This window comes from Hydra vulgaris, chromosome 10 (assembly GCF_038396675.1).
Source record: "Hydra vulgaris chromosome 10, alternate assembly HydraT2T_AEP".
In the NCBI taxonomy this organism is placed as follows: domain Eukaryota; kingdom Metazoa; phylum Cnidaria; class Hydrozoa; order Anthoathecata; family Hydridae; genus Hydra; species Hydra vulgaris.
The window spans coordinates 1,684,806-1,706,037 of record NC_088929.1 but is presented as its reverse complement, the minus strand read 5'-3'; the positions used below and the strand labels follow the sequence as shown (position 1 = coordinate 1,706,037).

General features: G+C 24.1%; 1 protein-coding gene across 6 annotated transcripts in view; it reads right to left on the bottom strand.

The window, feature by feature from the left end:
- Positions 1 to 21,232, bottom strand: part of LOC105849952 (CAP-Gly domain-containing linker protein 1) — a 129,499-nt gene that overhangs the window by 43,104 nt on the left and 65,163 nt on the right. For all 6 annotated transcript variants that reach the window (XM_065807049.1, XM_065807047.1, XM_065807048.1 and 3 more), the window contains 16 exons: positions 18,209 to 18,346; positions 14,120 to 14,203; positions 9,316 to 9,401; positions 9,152 to 9,212; positions 7,408 to 7,476; positions 6,047 to 6,147; positions 5,855 to 5,924; positions 4,632 to 4,835; positions 4,418 to 4,555; positions 3,461 to 3,497; positions 3,282 to 3,365; positions 2,758 to 2,825; positions 2,588 to 2,676; positions 2,355 to 2,427; positions 709 to 783; positions 505 to 570 (listed from right to left, as the gene is read on the bottom strand). In XM_065807049.1, coding sequence (XP_065663121.1) covers positions 505 to 570; positions 709 to 783; positions 2,355 to 2,427; positions 2,588 to 2,676; positions 2,758 to 2,825; positions 3,282 to 3,365; positions 3,461 to 3,497; positions 4,418 to 4,555; positions 4,632 to 4,835; positions 5,855 to 5,924; positions 6,047 to 6,147; positions 7,408 to 7,476; positions 9,152 to 9,212; positions 9,316 to 9,401; positions 14,120 to 14,203; positions 18,209 to 18,346 — 1,443 coding nt within the window. The remainder of the gene's footprint in view (positions 1 to 504; positions 571 to 708; positions 784 to 2,354; positions 2,428 to 2,587; positions 2,677 to 2,757; positions 2,826 to 3,281; positions 3,366 to 3,460; positions 3,498 to 4,417; positions 4,556 to 4,631; positions 4,836 to 5,854; positions 5,925 to 6,046; positions 6,148 to 7,407; positions 7,477 to 9,151; positions 9,213 to 9,315; positions 9,402 to 14,119; positions 14,204 to 18,208; positions 18,347 to 21,232) is intronic.

The following is a 21,232-nucleotide window of genomic DNA, read 5'->3' as shown; positions in this document are numbered from 1 at the left end:
CCCAAACCAACAAATTTATGAGCTCTACTTTTTTGTTTTCACTAATGCTACTATGGAGCAACTATTCCACCCCCTGCCAATTATAGATTTGCAAATTTTTTTTTTTACAATATTTTCAGCCAACCTTAATATATATATATATATATATATATATATATATATATATATATATATATATATATATATATATATATATATATATATATATATATATATATATTATATATATATATACAAATATTAAGTATATACATATTGCATATATATATATATATATATATATATATATATATATATATATATATATATATATTATATATATATATATATATATATATATATATATATATATATATATATATATATATATATATATATATATATATATATATATATATATATATATATATATATATATATATATATATATAGATATATACATTAAATGATATAAAAGTGTGAAAAAAGTAACTGTTTGCATATATATTTTTAAAAGGTTCTTACTATATTTTTTTTTAAACACAGTTCGTTTTCTTCATACTTGTCTTTTAACTTAGTTAACTGTTCTTCCTAAATATTTCAAAATTATTAATTATATTAATGATTATATGAAAAAAAAATTTTGATAGCAATTATAAATTGGTCGAGCTTTGAAAATAATGAAATTAAATAAGTTTTGATGAAGAAAAGGTTTTTAGAGATATTTACCATTATATTCATTGATTCTTTCAAAAAAATATTTTTCTCATTTTCATAAGATTGTTTTTCTTTCATCATTTTATCCTGTAAAAATTAAAATAATTATACTACGTCTTTTTAATTATACTATGTCTATAATAAACAAATAAAGTTTTTAATAGTGTTAATTTTAATTATGTTAAATCTTTGATCTTTTTAATTAAAAATAATGCCATATCACATTATCTTTTTTTTTTTTGTAATTTATCTCCTCAAAGCTGAAGAGGCTACTGCAGTCAGAGGGGGCAATCAAGGAAGCTACATTTTATGAAAAGTTTAGTAACCAATATTTTCAACATATGAAATATAATAACAACTGTGAAAATTTTAGTAAGCAATATTTTTAACATGTTAAATATATTACCAATTGTAAAAATTTCAGTAAGCAATATTTATTATGTAGCAATTTTGATAAGTTATATTTATTATGTAAACATAATTTTTGGTAGATCGTGGGGTAAAGCATAAATGGCAATGATGTTTATCTGACCGGATAAACTAGATATTGGTGCTAAGCCTCTTCGAAATGCTGGTAATAATAAACGCGATTCTTAGGAGAAGTTTATTACCATCACTATATAAATTATGATTACACAAAAGCAATAATGTTTTTTCTTTATCTTATACCTCCTATCAGTTTATATTTCATTTTTTTTAGTTTATATTTTATTTTTTATATTATTTGTTTCATTTTAAATATTTATATATCTATACTTATGTATATTTGTTTTAAGTATGTTAAACTTTTGTATTTACTTTAGATTTATGGTTAGTTATGCATCCTGTTTTGTTTTTATTATATTTCTATTACACAAATAGTGTCTAAATTATCATTATTATTTTTTACCAGACGGTTTATTATGATGTTTTTGTTTTGTTCTGAACATCTGTTCAATATATATTTTTAATTTTTATCCCTTCTCTCTTCCTAATTTTTTCTTTATTTCACTTGGGCTTGACAGCTCAATCTAGCCCTTTGATTGACAGCTCAATCTAGCCCTTTGATTGACAGCTCAATCTAGCCCTTTGATTGACAGCTCAATCTAGCCCTTTGATGCATATTTTTGCATTTTTTTAAATTATGTGAATATAATTGTTGGTAGAAAACTATTAGTGAGAATATAATTGTTGGTAGAAAACTATTAGTGAGAATATAATTGTTGGTAGAAAACTATTAGTGAGAATATAATTGTTGGTAGAAAACTATTAGTGAGAATATAATTGTTGGTAGAAAACTATTAGTGAGAATATAATTGTTGGTAGAAAACTATTAGTGAGAATATAATTGTTGGTAGAAAACTATTAGTGAGAATATAATTGTTGGTAGAAAACTATTAGTGAGAATATAATTGTTGGTAGAAAACTATTAGTGAGAATATAATTGTTGGTAGAAAACTATTAGTGAGAATATAATTGTTGGTAGAAAACTATTAGTGAGAATATAATTGTTGGTAGAAAACTATTAGTGAGAATATAATTGTTGGTAGAAAACTATTAGTGAGAATATAATTGTTGGTAGAAAACTATTAGTGAGAATATAATTGTTGGTAGAAAACTATTAGTGAGAATTAAACTTAGAATTAAATTGAGATAAAATTAAAATTTATAACAGCAACCTGCATATCTTTTAATTGATCGTAATTTTGCTCTGTCATTTTTGCAATTTTGTCTTGCAAGTCTGCAATTTCTCTGCAATTTAAAACATATCAAATATAGAAATGTAAAAACACATACAAATATATAATACAAAAAATAACAGTTAGAAATAAAGAAATAAACTTTAAGAAATTAAATTTTACTTAGAACATTAGAAAATTGATGCACTTAAAATTTGTTTAAAAATTAAAACCTGTTTTTTGACTGAATTTGTTGATCATAGTGCATAAGTTGCTGAGCATTATCTCCAGAATTTCTTGAAACCTTCAAAACCTCTTCCTCCTGCATGTTTTTGAACAATTAATCTTGTTTTAAAAAAATATTTTGAACAAACAATAATAATAAAATTCATTATCTACGCACCAGCCATTTTTTATCTTCAATGTATTGATTTATACGACATTCTGCCACTTCAAGCTTTGCTTTTATAGCTATGCAGTAATACAATCATTAGATAATGTGATCAAATGTTGATAATAATCTCAAGATAATGTGATCAAATGTTGATAATAATCTCAAGATAATGTGATCAAATGTTGATAATAATCTCAAGATAATGTGATCAAATGTTGATAATAATCTCAAGATAATGTGATCAAATGTTGATTCGATGACATGAACTTAAATAACTAATTATTCATAAAATAATTTATTTGCTATTATATCAGTTTTTCAGAGAAAAATAGTGAACTCTCTTGGAAAAACATGAATAAAAAATTATTTATACTTTACTCTCTTGGAGATAAAAATTGTTGGAGATAAAATTTTGTGTCTTGTATATAAAAATTAAACAACTAGATATTTGTTTAATTTTAAATAATCACATTTAATCACACAATCATTAAAATCTTAAAATTAAGAAACATGAATGTATAATAAAAATATACCTATGTGCTCTTTAAGAATGAATTCATTAGATTCTGTAACAGACTGAATCTCAGCACACTTCTTTTCTAGTTCTTTATTTAATTCTGTTTACATAAAAAATAAAAAATACACAAACATTATTATATTTAAAAAGAAAAAATACAAAATAATAAAACTTTGTCAAAAATAGTGTATTTACCATAAATTTGTTGATTTAGTTTTGACTCAATGTTTAACTGAAAACAAAATTAATTTTATTAAAACAACAAAAAATAAAGCAGTAGAATAGAAATGGCTTAAATATTGTTATAAATATCCTATAATGTTATAAATATTGTTATAAATATACTATAATGTTATAAATATTTATTAAACTTAATTATATAACTTATCTAACAACAATTTAAATACTCGTTAACAGGGATGCAGAGTCCCAAAAAGATAATGGATTTAAAAGTTACAAAAAGATCATTTCTTTCTGGTTTTTAATATCCAGAAGCTCTAAAAATGTAAAGAAGCTTATGGACTACTTTTATGAAAAAAATTAGGACTCTTAAGTTTTGAATTTTGGGTCCTTTTAATTAATGACTTAAAGCAATAAGTTTTATGTCATTAACTCTCATGAATTTTTTTAGCAGATCATAAGTTAACATGTTTATAGCAGATCATAAGTCAACCAACATGTTTATAGCAGATCATAAGTCACCCAACACATTTAGAGCTCCTAGACATCAGAGACAAGGAAAAAATTGGAGTCTTTTTGGGATTCTGCACGCCTGCTCATTAAAAATAACATATTTATATAACATATCAAACAATGACTTGAATAACTTAAGAAGGAAACATGAAAAAATAATTAAAAAAACATTAGTCTCTTGAATAAAAATTACAAATGATTGCAAATAAAAAAATAAATGATTTAAATGAGAAGCTTTGAAAGATTTTAATGTTCCTTAATTAAATTAACCAGCCAATGACAAATTTACTCAAACAAACAATAGAAAGTTTTTGGAACTTGTATTTAATCAATTTAAATAGAAAAACTTGACTACCTAATGACAAATTTATTCAAACCAATAAGATAAACTTGTTAGCAAAAAAAAAAAAATCAAAAAGTTATACAGTTTTAATTCTTTTTTAATCAAGTTTTACTCACTAGCTCCTCAACTTTTAATTCAAAACTTTTTAAATCTTTTTCATTGCTTATTGAACTGAGTTTGTCAATTTGCTCTTTAAGTTTCTTAATTTCTTCTTTAAGCTTATTATTCTCTTCTACTTCAAGATTGATGTTGTTCTTACATAAGAAACAAATAAAATATTAAATGCAACTATTACATAAGAAACAAACAAAAATCATAAATATTACTTACTTTTGCTACTTCCAAGAGTTCTTGTAGTTTGTCAACCTCCTGATTTTTTGCATGCAGTTGCATTTCTTTTTCATCCACTTTAAATGTTTCTTCTTCACATAAAACTTTCAACTTTTCTAATTCAAGTTGCATGTTAAGCAACTCTTTATCTTTATCTTTTAGTCTAATCTCAATATCTTTTTCCTTTTCATGATATATAGAAATCTTAAAAAAAAAAATTTTTAATTGTTACCTTAACTATGATAGCATTTAAAACAGCAAAACCTTTTTTGCGCACAATAATGACAAAACTGGCAATACCAAATAAAATCAATAACATCATAAGATATAATACAAAAGAGGAGGCCATATGCCCATTTTTTGTGTTACCAAGAAAATTAGGTTTTAGATTTTAGTATATAACAACTTTCTACCAGAAAGTCCTACTGATTATTTAAAATACTTTCCGAAATTCTATTAACTTTAAAATCAAATTTAGTGGACACACACTTCACTGGTTAAATTATACTGATTGATAATAAATAGAAAAAACACAAAATATGCATATACAGTTTCTTGGTTAAATAGAAAAAACACAAAACATGGATATACAGTTTCTTGGTTAAATAGAAAAAACACAAAACATGGATATACAGCTTCTTGGTTCTTAACTGACAAAATATTAAACACTTATAGAGATAGAGGTCTGGGCTTCAATAGTTAAGTTAAGGTTGCTAAGGTCTCTCTGTGTGTTATATTGGTATGTGTAGATTGTGTGTGTGTGTGTGTGTGTGTGTGTGTGTGTGTGTGTGTGTGTGTGTGTGTGTGTGTGTGTGTGTGCATGTGTGTGTGTATGTGTGTGTGTATGTGTGATATCTGTTTGTGTATATCTCTATATGTGTAGATCTGCGTGTGATACCTGTATGTGAAGATCTCTGCATTTGTACCTATGTGTGTGTTAAAAAGTTGTTTGCTAGTGGAGGTAATAAGTATTGGTACATCATAATTTTTAACTTTATCTTAAATTTTTATTGTTCCTTTTAAAAAAAATTTATTTGTGAGACTTTATTTTTAAGTAAGGTACTAAATAAGTCTATTAAAAAGAAAAAAAATGAAGATATAAATATTAGAAAAGTTAACTTCCTTAGTAACTTAAATTAATTATTTATTTGGTAGTTAAGCTTTAATGCAAAATCCGCATTTTAGGAATATTTTTTTTATTGCTGCTAACAAAAAAATATTACTTTTTTTTCTTCAGAAGCCATAGTATGCATAGCAAGCTCTTCATACTGAAAACGCAAGTCCTCAATTTTTCTAAAATAACATTGAATAAAAATTTTCTAAAAGTGTTTTATACATAAATTAGATTATTACTAACAGCGTAGAAAATAAAATATAGCCTTTAATTTTATAGTCTAAAATTTAAAAGAACAAACTGCTTGTATTCATTTAATTCATTTTGCATATCGTGTTTTTCTCTGTCATGTTTTGCTACTTGATTTTGCAATTGAAAGTTGCTCTCTTGTATGCGAAGAATCTAAAAAAAAAAAATTATTTTTTTTACAAAAAATGTGTATGTACTATAACTTATTTAGTATTCCAGTTAGCAGGGTTGCCAGAACTTTCTACAAGTTAAAAGTTAGGTTGAAAGTTGCCAAAATAATGCCATTCTTCCCTGAAAAATTCTAACAAAAATGCCAAATTATAAAAGCTATATTTTAATGCTTCATTTCAAATTTTTATAAAAAAATAAGTTATTTTTAACAATTTTTTTAAATCTACTAAACTAAAAAAAAAAGTCTCATTACATTAGGGGTTGCAACAACCAGAGAACCTTTGTGCCAATTTTTTTTTTTTTTAATTTCAAATATTTAAAATAAAATGTAAAAAAATATTTAAAAAATTGTTCAGCCCCCCAACAGAAAACCCTGCAATCCCTGCACATGGTAATTACATAGCTATTTTATCATTCCTTTATTACTCATCACTTTTATTAAGGTTCGTCCAGTTATACTAAGTAAAGTTTATTCAGTTATACTGAGAGAAAAAATTGAGAAAACAAATCGATAATAGAATTTGTAGAGAAAAAAATATGAGTTTTTACAAAACATTTGTTTCTACTTCCATTTGATACATGTCAGTAATTCAAGTTAGATCTTCATTATTTGAGTTAATGCTGTTATTTTTTATAAGATCACAAACATTTAGCTTGTGTTTTTTATAAGGTCACAAACATATTGTTTGTGTTTTTTATAAGGTCACAAATATTTTGTTTGCATGACTTTTGAAGTCTTTGCAACACTTTTTGCAAAGATTTCAAAGGTCACGCAAAGTAGAATCCATGTCACTGACTAGAGCAGTTTTGTTAACAATCTTTTTTTTTTTTGTTCTATAATTTTAGCCTAAACATTTTGAAGATGCCAAAATAATGCTTTAATGCCATTTAATGTCATAAGTTTAAATTTCTCAAAAAAAAAGGCAAAATAGCATTCTGTAATATCGTCTGGCAAACCCACCAGTTAGTCCTGTGAAAAATAAATGAATCAAAGTTCTTTTTTTTCTTTTTTGAAACAGGTCATAGATAGCATGACCCAGCATTACCCTTAATAACACAGTAAATCCCATATATCAAACTTTTGTTTGTTTTACCCTTTATTAACTTATTCTTTAATCTGCATAACTTTTTGAGCTAACTTTTTGAAATAGAAGGGGCACCATTTTTGTTTTTCATATTTTCTTATAACATAATTGATATAATGATATAATGACAAATGATATAATATTCATTAAAATTTACCTTTGTAGCTGTTTTTTCTTTATCAGCCTTTAAACTATGCAATTCATTATCTTTGTTATATAGTTGACTCTATCAATAAAATGTTGTCATGTTAAACATGTGTCTAATAATTTTGTTTGTCAGATCGATTTTTATAAAAAATAATTAAATATAGTTATTATAGTGTATATAAAAAGAAAAAAAAACAAGAAAAAAACAAGAAAAAAAAGAATGATAATAAAAGAATTTAATCAATCTATATTTTATTAAGTCATCTACATATTTTTGAGTAAATGATTAGTGATTTTGAGTAAATGATTAGTGATTTTGAGTAAATGAATATGGATACTTAAAGGGATCCCAAACCTCCGAGACAAGTTGTATCTATATTAAAGAGAATGATAAAAAAAATGTTTGGACTAAATTTTTGATTAAAACAAAAGAATAAATAAATACCAAGAAAAAGTAACTTCTTTATTTTAGTCGAAGCTCGCCTGCTCCATTTTATTGTAGGCCTAAAATTCAGCGTAATATATGTCGCAATATACAGACTTGATAATTTATTCAAGTGCGTTTTATTCCTTAGAGTTTTAGTACATGACGTCATTGATTTTTTTTTGTTTGATCAAGAGATCGATTATGTAAACGAACAAAAGTCAATGATATCATGACTAAAACTCTTAGGAATAAAACACACTTGAATAAATTATTAAGTCTGTAGATTGTGGCATATATTACGCTGACTTTTAGGCCTACAATAAAACGGAGAAGGCGAGCTTCGACTAAAATAAAAAAGTTACTTTTTCTTGGTATTCATTTATTCTTTTGTTTTAGTCAGAAAAATTTAGCCCAAACATTTTTTTTTTTATCATTCTCTTTAATATGAGCACAACATGTCTCGGAGGTTTGGGATCCCTTTAAATAATAACTTGAATAATAGGTTATTCTTTATTTTTTTTTTAGTCAATATCATAGACACCTGCATTTTTGACTTTTATGAACTTTTTCTAAGTCAAGCACAAATTGTTAAATCTTCACTAAAAACTATTTACAAACTCATGCAACCTAACAAAACTACAATAAAACATTAATCACAGTGAGGTCTTGTTATGAGTTCTTTGTTGAAAGACAAAAATTCATAACAAGGCCTGTTATTGTTAAATATAAATTCAACTTTGAGCCAGCAACATTACCAAGTGTTGCTAATAGTAACTTGTTTGTTGAACGTATTGGTAATTTGTTTAACACTTTTTTTTTATTCACTTTCTTAACTCACAATTTCTTACCCAGAGCTAGAAAAATTTGCACAACACATTTTTACAATAACAACTATGCTGACTTATTATAATAAAATTAGATGTTACAACCAGAGATGCAAAGTTCTACTGATTTATGATTTGAAGTTTTCATGTATAAGAAAATCAATAAAAAAGAGAACTTATACTTTTTTTTAAGTTTCACATTGAAAGTTATTCCATAACTGTTGGATATTGAGAATATATGAGAACAATGGATAAAGAAAACAAAATCAAATGCCCTGTACATAATCGATGATACCATATATAAAAGATGGTATCAGTATAATCACAATTAGTATATATAAGAGAATCTATATATTTATAAAATTAATTTAAATTATAATATAAATTTATAAATATAATTTATGTATAAATTGAAAACGAAGAAAAAAAGAATATTAGAAATGAGAAATTTTTAACTTTTTTATTTACTTGACTGTAAAAAAAAAAATTATTTAAATTTTCACCTTTTTTTCTTCAGCAGCAACAGCAAGCTCTTCTAATTGAAAATGTAATTCTTCATTTTTTCTAAAAACGAAAACATAATTTTTCATTTTTTTCAAATTAAAATTGAACATCTGAGAAAATTAGAAATTCTGTCCAAAATTATGCTGAAGATAAAAAAAATTACTGCTTGTATTCATTTAATGCATTTTGTATTTCTTGTTTTTCTTTCTCATTTTTTGTGATTTGGTTTTTTAATTCTTGCTCATGAAACTAATATTAACAAATAAAATTAATGCAATTTTTTCCTCATTTTTTATAATCAAAAATTTATTTTATAATTTATAAAAAAATAATTAATCTACTTGAAATATATATATATATATATATATATATATATATATATATATATATATATATATATATATATATATATATATATATATACATATATATATATACAAATATATATATATATATATACATATCAGTTGTGGACAGGAAAGGCATTTGATCGCACTCTATTCCTGACAACACATTTTTTATTTTTTTGCGACAACTTAACCACGGCTAAAACTTTGAAAACGTTCAAAAAATGCACTAAAGTATAAGGTAATAAAGTAAGAAATTGATTTTAGAGATTATTATTATTACTATAAAAAACATTTTAAAACTTTTAAAGATTGTATACTATAAAAAACATTTATTTAAATTATCGAAAGATATTATATTGTTAAAAAGTGTATTTTTTACAATAAATATAAATCTTATTAAAAAACTTTGTACAATTAATTTTATAAACAACAATGAAAACAATATTTTTTAATAAACTTTTTGATGAAACCATACACTTAATAGTCAGAAAACATAACAAAGTTATTTATTTATTTATTTTATTTTTTTATTTATTTACTTATTATTTATTATTATTTTATTTTTTATTTATTTTATTTTAATTATTTTATTATTTATTTATTTTTTTGTTATGCTATGTAAACTTTCTAACAAAACTTGTTTACACTAAGCGAAACGCTTTCAAATAAAGTTTTAAAGCACCATTAAATAAATTATCGTAGAATATTTAAAAAAACTTTTATTTCAAATATATTGTTTTAATGATAAATGTAATATTTTTGTAAACAATTTTTATTCTTAATTTAATAAACAACAACAACAACGAATGCATTTCAATAAACTTTTTTTTGTTAAGACTTTTTGATAATTGAATCGGTGAAAAGAAGAATAGTACTAGTTCAATATTTTCATTTTGAGATAACCAATGTTTAAGTTTTAAACAGTTATAGTTTATAAACTATTTATCAATCTACTTTATGGCAAAAAATAATGAAAGAAAGATGAACTAGTATTATTTTTGAAGTACATAGAGAGATCGACATAACTTAAATGAAATTATGAAAAAAAGTGCAAATAACAAAAAATGGACAAGTACTGTTCTTCTTCTCACCAATTCAGTTTAAATAAAGTTAGTTTTTTATTAAACAATAATTAGATGTAGGTTGTTTTTTTATTTAAAGGAGTTCGCCTAATATAAAAACATTAGAAAAGATCAAAGTTTTATAGTTCATTGTGTTGGTTTTAAAAACTGCATTAGGAGAATTTTAAAAAAATCTTTTCATTTTTTATAATGTTTAATTAAATTTATTCATATTAAATTTATTCATATTAGGAGAATTTTAAAATTGTTTTTTTATTTGTTTATGTATTCTTTTTTTGTTTGAATTCGGACCGTAGAGAAATCCTTATTTTAAAATATGTTTTCCCGCTGTTTACATTAATTTTGTATTTGGTATACTTCTCATGTTATTCTATTTAATTAAATACCAATTTAACCGAAAATTTTCTGTTTTTCTTTTATTGTATTTTTTACTAAAACATTATTTCATATAAGTTTTACTTTTTGTTAACCTCGATTTAGTCATGTCTTTTGTTGATGAAGTTCTTTGTTGATGAAGTTTTTTGTATCGTTTTTGTTTGTGGTAAATAAAACGTTTAATTCGGACCATAGAGATAACTCGTAGTTTATATATATATGCATATATGTATGTGTGTGTATGTATGTATGTATGTATGTAGGTATGTATGTATGTATGTATGTATGTATGTATCATGTATCATGTATGTGTATGTTGTATATGTGTATGTATGTATATGTGTATGTGTTTATATGTATATATGTATATGTGTGTGTGTATGTATATGTGTATATGTATATGTATATGTATATATGTATGTATGTATATATATATATATATATATGTGTGTGTGTATGTGTATGTATGTATGTGTATGTGTATATATATATATATATATATATATATATATATGTATGTGTGTGTATATGTATATATATATATATATGAGCAATTCTTTTTGACTAGCGGCTTTCGAAATGTCTTGTTGATGGACGTCTTTTTGTTGTTGTTTTGTTATGGTCTCAAAATTATGTTTAATTCGAACGTAAAGAAAACTTAACTTTTTCGGAAACTTCGATTTAGATATGGTCTCAAAGTTATCGTTAATTCGGACCGTTAAGAAGACTTTACATCAAAACAATATTTTTCCTGCTTCGTACATCGTTTTTATATTTCGACTAATATTATTGCTTCATCACCCAAAATAATTTTTTAACCACTTATTTGGCTAAAATTTATCTGGTCTTATTTTAATATTTAGTTTGTCTTATTACACTATTTTTTAATATATTTTTTATCCGCTGATTGTCATATTTTTACCATTATCAAGGAACTTTTATGCTCTATTATAATACATTCATTACTCAGCTTTGTTTTAATTTTCACATGCACAATTTTCGTCTTTTATTATTATTCAGAGAATTTCTTAAATACTTCACTACATTTTTAAATCTTTACATTTTTGTAGACGATATATATATATTTTCTACTTTTTCATATATTACTTGATTTTTAGTTATGATTTTAAGTTGCGCGGGTTGTTTCATTTTCTAACACTTTAGATTGGTTAACGAAATTCGAATGAAGTATCTATGACAGCGTTAGAGTTTTTTGAAGACTCTATTGCGTTTTATTTAATTTTTAAAGGGTTTTTAATAGGGTATATTGCCATTTGATTGTTTTGGATTTATTTGTGCTGGAAGTACCTGTATGGTTTAAATGGTCTTAGGGGTTAATTTATTAGTGTTTCTGCTTACACACTTTAGTTGTTTTAATTTTGTTTTTGGCGTTTTTGCTCGAATTTTATTTTATTGTGCTTAGTTTTTTCTACCGGTGGTATGGTAAGTTATTTATTTTTATTATTTTTATTTATATGTTGCAGTAGATTGACACTTTTTATCATATCATCAAAAAAATATTAGTGCTTTACAAATTTGGGTGTGGTAGGGTTTTGGCTACTTGTAGTGAATCCTTTTTTACTGCAGTATGGAATAGGCGTAAGTCGCGGGGTAAAGCATAAGTGGCGATGATGTTTGTCTGACGGGATAAACTAGTTACAAGTGCTGATCCTCATCGAAACACCAGTAATAATAGACGCGACTCTGAGGAGATGTTTATTACTTAATCACTACACAAATTATGTTTACACATTGGCATTAATGTTTTTTTTTTTTTTTTCCATTCTGAGGCCTTTCATTGTTGTATGCGTACTTTTTATTTTTTTAATGTATTTTTTGTTTTATTTATTTTTTGTTTGGTGATATATTTTTTTGTTTATCATAGTTCATATTAGTATTTATATAACAATTTATTTTTTTTTTTATTATTATTATTGTTAGTACTGTTTAGGTGCATTGTCTGTCTTATTTATATTTTAAATATTCCTCTATTAATCTTTATTTTTGTCTTGACAACTGTCAAAATATGCTTTGTTTGAAAAATAATTCTCCTCTATTCTAATGTACTTCATTTCTTCCCTCAGGCGTTCACTGCTTGTGTGTGACCATTTGGCGAATTTTATATATGTCAGAATTATATATATGCCAAAGTTTATAAATAAAAATACATAAATAAATAAAAAATAATCATATAATTATTTTTATTTAAACATTTAAAAATAAAGAAAAAAACTTTGAATTGCTAATATAAACAAAATCAGTTGAATATAAACAACAATATAAACAAAATCCTATATATATAATATATCCTATATATAATCCTAATTATAAAATATAAACCTAATATAAACAGTTGGAAGCTCGTTAAACCAATGCAACGACTTGTTCAACTTAAACGTAATTGCAAAACATAAAATAATAAAAATATATAATATAAAATATAAATATATTTACAAATAATAATAAATAAAATAAAAAAAATTTATATATATATAAATAAAAATAATAATATATAAAATAAAAAAAATTTTCTATTAGAGTTTTAGTTTTTCAGATTTATATTAGTTGATTTTTTATTAGAGCTATAGGTTTTAATTTTTTTTTTCAATTTCCCATTTTGTTAAGATTTCTTTCTTTTTTATGTAGTTACCCTATTTAAATTTTCTTTTCCTTTGTCGGTTTTTTCAGCGCTTTTTTAATTATCTAAAAAGGCATGGTCAAGCTTTCAAAAAAACAATTAGATGCGTGGTCAAGTTTGGAGTGTGATCGCAAGCCTTTCCTGTCCATGACTGATATATATATTTACAAAGGAAAAAAATTATGTGATTGTTTAAAGGGTATAGCATTGTAATGATCAAAAAATTAATTTCCGCAAAAATGTTGCAACAAAAAATCGCATAATATATAATTCACATGATTTTCAATATTACAAATAAAAATAAAACTATGAAAAATAAATGAACTTTGTGTGACATTATTTATCTAGTTTTCTTTAACATAATGAGCTGTATTATTTAAATCTCAAAAGTAGAAACCAATTCATAATGTTTCTGTTATTAGAATTAGATTTAATTTTGGAAAATCATTGTTGTAACTTATTCTTGTAAAAACATGGATAAATTTATGATAATTACAACTTCCTAGTACTTTATTAAATTACCTGTGTTTTCTCTTTATCTGTCTTTAAGCTATAAATTTCAGTATCTCTGCTATGAAGTTCATTTTCTTTGCTATGAAGTTGACTCTTTTAATTAAAAATTACATTATGAATTTCATGCAACAACATTCATTCATTATAACAATGTTTATTCATTATAAATCATAAAACTTACAATACCATTACATACACAAGCAATTAAAATTAGCATAATTACACCATAGAATGCTGGGATGTGCTGCATATTTTTATAGTGTCTATAGGCACTTCAAAAAAACAGCAAAAAAACAGTAAAAAATATCCTATAATAATTTATGAATTTTTGTAATATTTAATTACAGAATATTTATTTTTGAAATGATTTAGACAATCATTACATGTAAATCATTTACATTAAAACCATATTTTAATAAGATGTACAAAGAAGTATGCAATCAAAACTTCAAAAATACTTAAAAACCTAATTAAAACAAAAATCAACTTAAAAAAAAATCAACATTACCATTTGTCTCTGTTCAGAATTATTATTTATTTATATTATATTAATATTTTATAAGCCTTATGCTAGTTTTATTTTCATAAAGGCATTAAAAATTAACTACCTACTATACTCCATGTAACTAAATTATTTTCTACATAGCAGATCACCAGGAGTAATGCCTACTGCTGTTTTTGTGTAAAAAACACACTCATATATAAATAACATTTAATACTTGCACAAAAATATAAATGATACACCAATAAAATGTCAGTTTGAACAAGGATATTTATTACAACAAAAAAAATATTCTTAATTTATTTTTTATTCATTGAAAAAATCAGCCATTTTATCAGACAACTTTTTCAATGAATAAAAAATAAATTTATATATATATATATATATATATATATATATATATATATATATATATATAAAGCGCTGGAGATGAGGCAAAGTGCCAACCTATCACCTTTTTATAAGTATAAATTATCCTGTCACCTTTTTGTCCTAATATAACATTGATTTAGAGGGATAGGATTTTTAATTCAATTATATAATATATGTACATATTAGGGTGATTCAGAATATCATGCAAAAAAATAAATATAATTGAAACCTTTCTTCTCAAAGTTGCCTGTGTTCCTTGGTCAATTACTATTCTGAATAACCACAGATTTTACTATTTGAAGCACATTTAGGGGTTGCTATGATTTGAATATTTTTACATACTTTTTGCATTATTTTTTATATGTTTTTATGAATTTTGAATTATTTATAATATGTCACTGATTCATTTTTATTTAATTAATTAATATTGTTGGGAGTCATTTTTCTGTTTTCTATAGTATACAATCTTCTGTCGGTACAGTTTGCAATAATGACAAATTGCACTTGCACTATAGTATACACTATATAGTATAACACTGTTTATACCTAGTTGTTTATACTGTTTGTAACTAATGGATTTATTATTATTTATTTTTTTACCAGAACTTTAAACTGTTGAAAGAAAGGTAAAAAAACTGTAAAAAAGTAAAACAGAAGCAAAAAATTAGACTGCAGAATAAAAGAAAAAATTTTCCAGGCTGATCTTGCAGAACTCTAATCTAGCAGAATTATTTGATCTTTTAACTAAGGATGCTCTTAATGCTAAGAAAAATGAATAAGATAAAAACTCTATGACAATGCAACAGTAGGATCTATAAAGCTGCAGCATGAAAGGAGTGGATCAGTCACTAGCAACTAGAAGAAATTGAAAGCGACACAGAGAAACTTAAGCTGAAGCTAGACCTCTACATAGCGTTAAGTTAAGTTGCAAGAGCACATCGAATTAATTTCATTCTGGTCAGTGAAAGAACATGAGAACTGATTCATCGGAATCAGATACTGAATAATATTACACCCCCAACTCCTTCCACTTCCAATACAAGCAGTTTGAAGGAAAAAAAGAATCACCAAAAATGTAGCACCATTTCTGGATAGGGTAAACATTTCTGACTATCAAGCACTCTTTATTGTTGAAAAGTGGCTCAGGCTCATGGACAACCAGTGGCAGAGCCAGCATTATCATTCAGCACTATCTGTAGAGAAAGACAAAAGAATCGGCAAGCTGTCGCAAAAGCTTTCTATTGTCACCTTTGCTACTTTTTGGAACACTTGGTAGGATTGGCCCTCATTGATTCAGGCGTTGATAACAATGTCAAGGAGATGGTTAAAAATCTACAGCATCAGCCATAAAGAAGGATCTCAAGCAACTAGATAGTGAAAAATTGAAGCAAGAAAGTCTTTTATATAATTTTGTCACAGCCCACAGTGGAACTCTTTGATCTCCTGTTCTACAATGGTCAAGAAAGGCACAGTCATTCCTTTCAAAAGAACCACAAGAATGGTCAAAAGATCTAGTTTGTATTGAAATGCAACATAAGGTTCATCAAATAAAGATTGTTAATGACTGTGCAGAGATTATAGACTATGATTAGAGCCAAAGCTCTAATCATAGTCTATAATTCTACAAAAAATAAAGACCAAAAACAGTTTCTTCTTAGGTTGGTAGATGAGCACCTGAAAAAATTTCCTTGTGCATCCAAAACTGCTCTATTGATGATGAAGCTGATTACTCCAATACAAACACTAATAGAAACAAAATGAACATGGTCTACATTGTTAAATAACATTTCTAAACTACAAAATATAATTTGTTACAGTTGATAGCAATGGTCAAAAAAATATTTAAAATTTTCAATTTTTTTACTATGAGATCAATAAAGTAAAAAAACATAGCAACCTATAAATATAATCCAATATGTATAAAATTTGATCCCCAAATTACTTTTGTCATACAAAACAAGGACAACCTTGAAGAGAACCAAAATTTTCAATATTAATATTCTGAATCACCCTAGTACATATATATCAGAGCCCTGATATATATATATATATATATATATATATATATATATATATATATATATATATATATATATATATATATATATATATATATATATATATATATATATATATATATATATATATATATATATATATATATATATATATATATATATATATATATATATATATATATATATATATATATATATATATATATATATATATATATATATATATATATATATATATATATATTAATTCAGCAATTTTAAAACTTAACTTTAATTTGCTAATTCAATTAAAATAAAAACAGCAAAACAAATGTTTTATTTTAATTCTAAACAAAATAAGCTGATTTCTAAATAAATTTTTGCCAATTTGTTGAGCCTTGAATAAATATTTGTGTATGTGTGCATGTGTATGTGCACATGTTTTAATTCATTTTTCATGTTTAATATTGCTATTTTCTTAGTATGACATTAAGAGATTTGCTTATTTAAGCTTTAAAATTATTCTTCCATGCTCTAAAAATTTTTTTTCAATTTGAAACAAGAAGAAAAAATTCATCATGCTCATCATTTTTTTCCTGCTAAAGTTTTCCTTACTCATACAATTAACAGATTTTTTATATTTCCTGTCAACCATTTACTTGCTCCGTCATTTAAAATGTCTTAAATAAAGCCTCAAGAATTGCTGAAAATAAATTGGTTTAAAAAATTATTTCTAAATTTTAGATGAAACCTGTTTTACTTAAAACTTCAGGTTAACTGTTCACTCAAATGATTTTTTGGCTCTTCAAATTTATTTTAAATTTTTATTTTTTGTTAAAAGAACTTTTGCTTTAGGAGAAATATTTATGAGAATATAAAACAATACAAAATTATAAAATATTAGGGAAAATATAAAATGTTAAATATAAAAGAAAAAATTATATGCATTCTTATATATTTTTAACTTTCGCTTTTTTAACATTTTTTTTACAGCTTATTTTATTACTTGACCTTTTTTTACAATATATGCACTAATTTATATTAACAAAAAATTGGTAAAATAAATTTATAATAAATAACTAAATCTAATTGTTTTTAACAAAAATTTAAGTCTTTTATTTTAGAAAACTCGATAATCATTTAACCAATCAATCAATTTATTCGAAATATTTCTTTATCACTCTAATAAACCGCATATTAAAATTATAAAAACACGTTTTTGCTTACTTGTAAATCATATAATTTTTTCTCCAACTCTTTCATATAACTGTTATTAACTACATTTTCTTCTAATTGCAGTTTTTCTTGCGCTGTATAGGTACTGGGAAGGTTAGCCTCTAATAGGGTTTCAACAGCATGCTCAAACTAAAATTTAATTGTTTAAAATTATAACAAGATTGCTTTTTTAATTAAAAATATCTTCAAATGAGAAAATGTTGTTAAAAAATTGATGTTAATGAAAGTGTCCAAACTTTTTTTAAGTTGAGCTTGGGGCAAGTCAGCCCATTAAAATTAAAATACACATTAAAATACAAAAATATCCATTTGTAAACAAAATAAATTTGTTTATTTTATTAAATTTTTTCAAACTATTTGTTAAACTTATTAAAATTATTAATATTGTTAATAATTAAATGCATCTCATGCAGGTAAGGCTTGCATATTCCATGTCTTTAATTCACAGAAAAAGATATATAAAACTTTAACACAATTTTCTGAAAAACTTCTGAAGGTCTGAACATTTTTGTAAAAAAATTTAGAAATTTAACTTTTTAAAATTTTTTTAAATTTTCTAATTTTATTTTTAAAGTACAAATCTAAACAAATTTTTAAAGAAAATTTTTTATTTTTTTAAAAGTAAATTTTGATATTTGCTTTAATATTTTCTTTTGTAAAAATAAAAATCCCCTCTCTCTAGGAGGGGTTATCTATTAGTGCAAATCTCTCTCACTTTGTCTCACATTTTTAATAGAGGCTGACAACTCGATAGCATAGATTGTTTTCCCACTCTATTAAAACACATATGAAATTGCTAATTTATAGAAACTTGAAAAGTTTCCAAAATAACTAAGGTTGCAAAGTTGCTTGTAATAAAGTTTTTAAAAAATCAGGCATTACAAGTTTTCCAAGCTGTAGTTGTTGCTGAAGGTTGGTTGAATTTCATAAGCTTCTGAGCAATGTCTAATTTTGAAATTGACTGTTTAAGAAAAGAATAGAGCTAGTGAGATAGATAGTATAACTATGACAGTCATTTCTCACCCCTCCACTTCCCTATTATTTTGATCCTTGAAGATGGTAAGATTTTTAAACAGATTCAAGTCATTTATTAGAGTATCTGCTGATTGTGAGCAGATAAGTCAGTTCTTCATTTAAATTAGAATTACAAATTCTACAAATCATTTAAGTTTAGTGAAATTGACAGAGGAATATTGTAATTGGTGTTTGAACAGAAAGATGCGTTTTAAAAAGAATGATTATTAAAGTGGGTCATACTTTTTAAGATTTGAAAGTGTGTGCAATAAGTTTTTTATGATACTGGAAGGAAGGTAAATATTTTTTTTCTTATGAAAAGGTTCTCTTGTGGGGGTGCAGGGTGTTTAAAAAATGTCAGTTCTACTAAAAACTCATCAAATTCTCACTTTTTTGACATTTTTTATCTTCTTTTAAATGTTTAGGCATAATATAGACACAAAAATAGAAGATAATTTTTGTTGTTACTTTTATTAAGGCCAGAAAAACATAGTCGTCATACAAAAAATTATGGGATTTTAAAAAAATTAGGTCAAAAAATCTTAAACTGATATTTTCATCATATATATTGCAACTAATATAAAAAGGGACAAGTCATAAATTATGGGTATCATAATTTATGATAATATAAAAAGGAACAAATTATAATTTGTCTGTTAATTCTAATTTAATTACATTGTCCCCCCCCCCCTTCCTCAAATAACATTACAAACTATAAAATATTGATCAAAAGGTCAATGTTGTTACTTTAGCTGAGACTTAGCAAAGATAATAATCTTCCGAACTAACTGCATTTTAAACAGATTTGATTATAGATTATTATGCGGAAGATTTAACCCCTCAACTACACTTTTAACCACCTAAGGAAAAGAAGTTTTAAGTATCATCAATATGTTTTATATAATGGTACCTATTAATAACCAGGCAGATAAAAGTTGGTTATTATGTTGGTTATTATGATAAAAGTTGGTTATTATGATAAATTATGATTCAAAATTTTAATCATAATTTATCATAATAATATTAATCTAAGCATTTTTATTGCAACCATCAAAGTTAAATAATTATTTACTAAAATAATTCATTTTATTAAAAAATTTTTATGAAAAGTTTTATATATACAATACCAGAATATCCTTGCAAATAGATTGTAATTGGAAAAATTGAAATTATCTAATTAATGCTGGTACATAGTTCAGAAAGAACAGACAGGCAACTTGCAGTTCCATTATAAAATGAAAAGATTAAAAAAATGGAGACACAAAGAAAGAACTGTAAAACTAGAAAACATATTAAAAAAGCTTCACTTTGATTTTTACAACACTAAGAATTTCTGATGAATACTTAGAGTCGCAAAAAAACACATTTTTATCTTCTTGCCAAGGCGCAACAAATAGTTTTTTTTAATGAACGTTAGTATTTGTATCTTTATTTATTGAGGAATGTCTAATTTAAGAGATATATGTCAAATAAAAGAGTTTTATTTTTAATATTAAAATAATTTTTATTCTAGTCGATAAGTTTTATATATATTAAAGACGTTTATTGAATTTAATCAATTTTTATTTTTTCAAAACAATTTTTTATGCATTTGCAAAGTGCCCACAAACTAACGATAATTAATATGCAATGATTGTAAATTGTTATCCATTGATAAAAAATAGTGAAATTTTCTCAATTTAGTTCTTTAAATTTATTTACTTATTAAAAAACATATAAACTTGAAGAAATTAAAATATAAGAAACTAAAAATTAAAGTTGTTTTGGCATTTCTTTTTTTAAAACCTTTAAAAATAATAATATCATATTAAATATTTAATAATAAGTTTATTTAATAATAACATTTTTTGTTTACAACTATCGTACTGATACTTTATCTTATATTTTATCTACTTATTTTTATTTATTCACCTCCTATAATTGGTTTTTAACTACCCTTTTACCTTTTTATTTACCCCCTTCATCCTAATAATAAAAATGTTTTTTTAAATTAATTTTAAA